We start from the raw sequence: 6,000 nt of genomic DNA, 5'->3' as shown, positions 1-6,000 counted from the left end.
TTTCTGGAGTATTTCCGAGAGGCATATGACGGATTTGAAAATTTCGAGTTGGTAACACTGATCAGAAGTCAGAAGTATACGAGGCATGTGTTACGTATGTATCGTATGTACAACGTAATACGTATACAGTTGAATACAGTAAACCACGTGTTACGTATAGAATTACACAAAATTTGGTACGATTGTAGAGATGGCAAATTTTGCGATGCGAGAACTGTTGAAATACGGTTGGGAGGAAGGTAAGAACCATGAATTTTCCGGTCCGAACAATGCGACGCATTTTCCGCCTCATGGCGAAATTGGTGAACAAACAATTTACGATACGTAACTTTGAATTAAAGTTTTTGACTATGTTCCGATTACTGATATTCATTGCCAGTACTGAAGATCTATAGTGTACGTATTGTATATCTTCAAATTTTCAATACTGGCAGTAAATATCGAAATGCAGCCTTCGTCTATTGTGGCTCAGTCCCAATTTTATCCCCTCTTTTTTGTATTTTCCTATCCTTTATGAAACACACTAACCGAACGACGACAATACGAGACAAAGAACGAAACGAAATTAAAGGCTTATCTTTTTTTGATACAGGCGAAGGACTTGGTAAAAATAAAAACGGCATAACGGAACCCATAAAACTCGCGACAAATCAGAATAAGGCAGGTATAGGATACGACGAATACAAACCTTGGTGGGACAGATTGTTTAATGACACTGTTAAAAACATTAAAGTCGAGTTAAATGCAAATGGTAAAGAGTTTTCTTTGAAAACCGGTAATATGGCTACTGCCCTAACTGATTTTCCTGGCTATAATTTGTGGAAAAAATCTGTGACGAATCCATACCTTGAGCATAAAGTATTTGGGACGTGTTCAGATTCAGAGAACTTATCTGAGAAAACATGTGCACATATGATCGATCAGAAGGTTGGATTACGTTGTAACAAAACTATGCATGAATCAACGGAACACAATTTTACATCAAATGGAAAATTGGAAAGAATTGCACAGCAGGATGCATTATATTTAAATACTAACCCTCTGTTAAGTGATGCTTTGGTCGATCAAAAGAATGACATAGCCGATAGTAATGCAGAATCAGACATCGAGGAAAATAAGCGTGAAACAATAAACGCAAGCATATTGCAATGTCTTGAAGATACAAAAGATTTTGTTTTATCCAAAACTACAAAGAAGATGCATAAAAAAAAATTACATAAATTAATCCAGGAACTAAACACTTGTAATTTAGAAGAGAATAATAACCAAAGACAGGACTATTTGGATATGAAGCTCAAAAAAATAAGAACTCAAAGGATGAAGAAAGATATGGAGGAAAGCAAGAATTTAAAAAAAATAGTGTCCTTATATCAAGATATGGAAGAAAGAAAGAATTTTAAAACATTAGTGTCTTTATATAATTCAATGACTTATGATGCTTCTAATAGTACAAGTGAAGAAAAAATAACAGGAGGTAACTTGTTTTTTCAACATACAAAGATGACACAAGACAAATTACTTAGTAAGGTTAAAAGAAAATCGACAGATCAGACATCTGATATTTTACGAGATGTGAAATTATTAGAAAGATGTGAAAAGAAAAAAGATAGCAAGGCAGTAAATAGTCTATTCGAGCACATCGGAAAAGTAGATGCTAGAAATAAATATAACAAGTCGGTAGAAGAAATAAATCGTAACTTCTATTTTCTAAACTTAAACAAAATACAAAAAAAGAAAAATCTGCGCCCCCCTTCGAAAGAAATTAAGAAAATCGCCGAAAAACTGAAAGGTGAAGCTTTGGCAAATGAATTAAATTCTACAATAAAAAATTTAACAATATTTGGTATTACTGACAAATCAAATGCAAATACTGCTAAAAAGAAACTTGTAGTACCCACTCAAACTCATCTTACGCCTGTTTAAAAAAAAGAAAAATACAAAAAGTAAGATGTATGAAAATATGGATGTACTCGAATATTTCAATAATTTTTTATGTTTTTATTTTTACATTTTTACGATATTTTTATGATATAAATTACAAAAATGATGCATAAAATGTAATTTCACTGTGCTAAATATTTGTAATAATGGCTTGAAATTATAAATATGATAGAAAAATACGTATGTATTATTTAATATTCATTATCGAATTATTCGGTTATTATTCATATGATTATTTTAACAAAAACTTAATCTCTTTTTATAGCATATTCGTGCTCTATTTTTAATCTATTTTATATATGATCATATGCTGAATATATATATTTTTTCCAACAGGAATTGATTAAAACGTAATTATTTTCAAAAAGTTAAAATATTTTTAGTTGCGTATGATTATTATGATTGTTATCTATGATTATCTCTTCAATAATATCACAGATATCATGTATGAGTTACATTATGATCCCATGCGATGGTAAGCTTTGTCATTGCTGTAAATATTTATTAGCGCCGAGATACTGCTGTATTTCCAGATAGTGACTATATTCTGTAAATTCACTCATTTTATTCTAATCTCAAGAAAATGAATTGTATTAAAATTTTTAAACAAAATTAATTATAATAGTAAGTTGAGATAAAGGTTAATAAAATAATTCGTTTTACACAATTATTTTTTATATTAAGGTTGTGATCCAAAATTGCCAGTACTCAAAATCTATAGTGCATGTAATTTAAATTATAAATTTTCAATCCTTGGTAGCAAATTTGGAACACAGCCTAAATCGTTATAAACATATATTCGCGATAATATGTCATCTAATTACAAATGTCAGTTAATATGAAACTCATTAAATTATATTGTTAAGATTAGTGTCTATATAAGGAAAGTTCCTATGTAAGTAAAAGAAATACAATGCCTGTATTATATTTGTTTTATATAAAACATTCATTCGATATATGTATTTTTAATAAATAATATTTGCATCAAAATATATTCTTTTGTTTTTTTTATTCGAAATGCAACATAACAATATTTACATTTATCTTACACACAATTCCTGTTGTATGTACATACGTTTAGACGAATGTACAAATCGATGTTCTTTTCGAAAGGCGATTAGAAACTCTTTCGCAGAGATGTAAATAACATTAGTACTATAGCATAATATAAAATGATGTATCTAATTTTTTCTATATACGCGATCATCAAAATTTATGAATCTCGAAAGAGAAGAGCCCAAACAACACAAAGTCTAAAATTGTGACACAAGACGTCTTTAAATCGTTTTTGACGCAAAAAAATGTCTTATGACCCGATTTTAGACACTTTATTATCTGGGAGGTGTATCTCTCGCGGCTGACTTATATTCCATGTAAAGAATGATAGAAGTTCTAAAATAATAGTACATTGTATTACATTCGGTTAATGTGTTTTTTGCAAATTTATATTAATTTTATTACAGCTCGCCAAAACTCACATTCAGATAGCACCGAGTATTATGATGACTTAGCAGAGACTAGTGATAAAAAATTTAGCGTCAAATCTATTCTTATAAAATAAAATTAATTTTCTAAGGCCACTAGGGTATTCCGTAGAATTCATTTCAATTATCTTCACTTTAAGTTATCAACGTTTCGTCATCATGGATCAAAGAATATATCAATTTTGAAGCATACAACGGTTTTACTATTCGCAACTCCTTTGCTATCTTAGTTTCTTAATCATTCTGATATGTGACATAAAATGATATACACGGTGTATTACAAATTTCGAATTATACTTATACTAAATTATAATAAGTCCCTATTAGAATTCAGATCGAAGATTCTAGCGAGTATTAGGCTATATATTATCAAGCTCTTAATATCTATCTTAATGATCTATTTATCTTTTATCAAGTACATATATATATACATATATATTTTTTAATTACAATGCAATTTTAATAAATGAATTTTTATTTAATGAATAACATCGATTGCATTACGGATTGCGAATTGTACTGTTATCCACGACTATAATGCTTGGAAATTATAAAATGCTACCTAGCATTTATTTATTTAAGAAAAAAGAACAAAATTATCGTGTTACATCTTTTAATGTTCGTTCGGTTAACTTACGATAAACACTTTGTTATATAATTGCTGGAGTTAAACGAAAAGTATAATTTATACATGTCTAAAACGTTCTCTTTTGAAAAAAAAATCTGTTGCAATAAGTATATAAATTGTCATACATAAATATATATAATTTATATTTTATTATAAAATAGGTAATAGTGCTAAAAAGTACACGCATATAAAATATTTTAATTTGAATATAGAGAACAGCCGATATTAAAATTTTAGAAGAAAAAAAGTTTGTTTTTATATCTATTCAAAATGTACGTACAAAATACACATTTATATTCATATAATTAAAAAAATTCTATCAATATGAAATTAGACTAAAATTACATAAGATTGTTTTGAATCTTGTACATTATTTTTTAAGAACACAGAAAAAAACATATGATTACAAAATGTTTTGAAGAAATATTATTTTTAACAAAACCTTATAGGTTCTAAAAAATATACACAATAAATATACTATGCTTTTGCAAAATTAATAACTTTATTTGAAAATATAATTATATTCTTTCAACTTTTTATCTAAAATAAAAATATAAAGCGAATTGAAATACAACCAAAATAATATTTTTCTATGTTATAATTTATAATTATTCTACTAATATTAATTGAAATACACACACCAACGAATTTAAAATAACAATTTTATTTACGAATAATAACGGAATCTTGAGATTACGTTATTAGCACAAGTCATTTTTAAGTCACTATTTTTGTTTAAATAGAAAACAATATCTATATCAGATCTTATGTTACTAAATTAAGGAAGCAATTTTTTCGTATTTATTTTGTGTATTATATGTGCTTAGGAAACAAGGCTATTTAGGAAATTCTGAAATAGATTAATAATATTATAATACCATTCCTATATAAATAGTTTCGCGTGAGTATATGGAAGCAGTATTATATTTGTATTAAAATAAGAAGTTTTGTGAACAGCTTCCACGTGACCTTCGATCACAAGATATTCAGCTATAGAATATTCAGCTTATAGAATATTAATGAAATCATATCGCGCAGAAAATTTTCTATATTACATACAGCGAGTACAAAAAGTATTCGTGCAGAGAAAATATTTTTAAAAAAAACTTTATTTTTAAAAAGTAAATATCCAGCGAGAAATGAATCATCGAATTGATGTTGAATCAATATCGATACGATGATTTCAACACCAATTTGACGTTGATTCGACGTTTAAGTGACGATCATTTCTTGCTGTGTAATTAACAATTTATTTTTAAAGAATGAAATAGACTGTATGTTTCTTAAAATTATATATACCAAAAAGATGTGTATTAATTACAGAAAATATATCATCTGAAAAATAAGCGAAAATTAAAAATTATATTGTGGATGTTCAAAAAGTATTCGTACAGTCAAGAAATTTAGAATATAAAATCAAGAATATATGTGAAGCTCGTTTGTTAATGTAAGAACATAATGTATTCATTGTATAATATTGCTAATTAATGTTTATTTTCTACAAATAAGACTTTTTTAATAAAAAGTTTCCTTGTACAAATATTTTTTGCTCTCACTGTATATAAATAATTGTCATTAGGAAATGTTAATCAAGAAGTCTAACATTCGGAAAAATTATCCATAACACAATAATACTCTTCTTCCTCTCACCGATTCTTTATCATGTCTTACATAAAGAGGCGAAAAAAGATAATGTAAATTATGTAAAAGATCTAATTGACAGTGTATCCTTAAATACTACTTTGGTATAAATAGAAAAATATATAAAACCTTCGGTGTGTCGTTTGTCACGATCACTCCACGTATTGTACCAATTGCACCGATATTAGATAATATCAACGTATATACTAATCAATGAAATCTTCTGTTTCCGTTTATCATACATGAAATTATAATCCGTAAAAAGACATTGAACCATTAATCAATATTCAATTAGACTATCGGTGC

General features: G+C 27.4%; 1 protein-coding gene across 1 annotated transcript; it reads left to right on the top strand.

Moving 5' to 3' along the window:
• The first annotated feature begins 73 nt into the window (after positions 1 to 73).
• Positions 74 to 1,932, top strand: LOC108766670 (G patch domain-containing protein 4). The gene is made up of 2 exons (XM_018516094.1): positions 74 to 239; positions 593 to 1,932. Exons 1-2 carry the CDS (start codon positions 191 to 193, stop codon positions 1,921 to 1,923), a joined length of 1,380 nt encoding a protein of 459 aa, XP_018371596.1. The 5' UTR covers positions 74 to 190; the 3' UTR covers positions 1,924 to 1,932.
• The last annotated feature ends 4,068 nt before the right edge of the window (positions 1,933 to 6,000 follow it).

The sequence above is a fragment of the Trachymyrmex cornetzi genome, unplaced genomic scaffold (assembly GCF_001594075.2).
Source record: "Trachymyrmex cornetzi isolate Tcor2-1 unplaced genomic scaffold, Tcor1.1 scaffold61, whole genome shotgun sequence".
NCBI lineage: Eukaryota > Metazoa > Arthropoda > Insecta > Hymenoptera > Formicidae > Trachymyrmex > Trachymyrmex cornetzi.
Note: the sequence above shows the minus strand (reverse complement) of the source record. Positions and strands in the feature narration are given on the sequence as shown.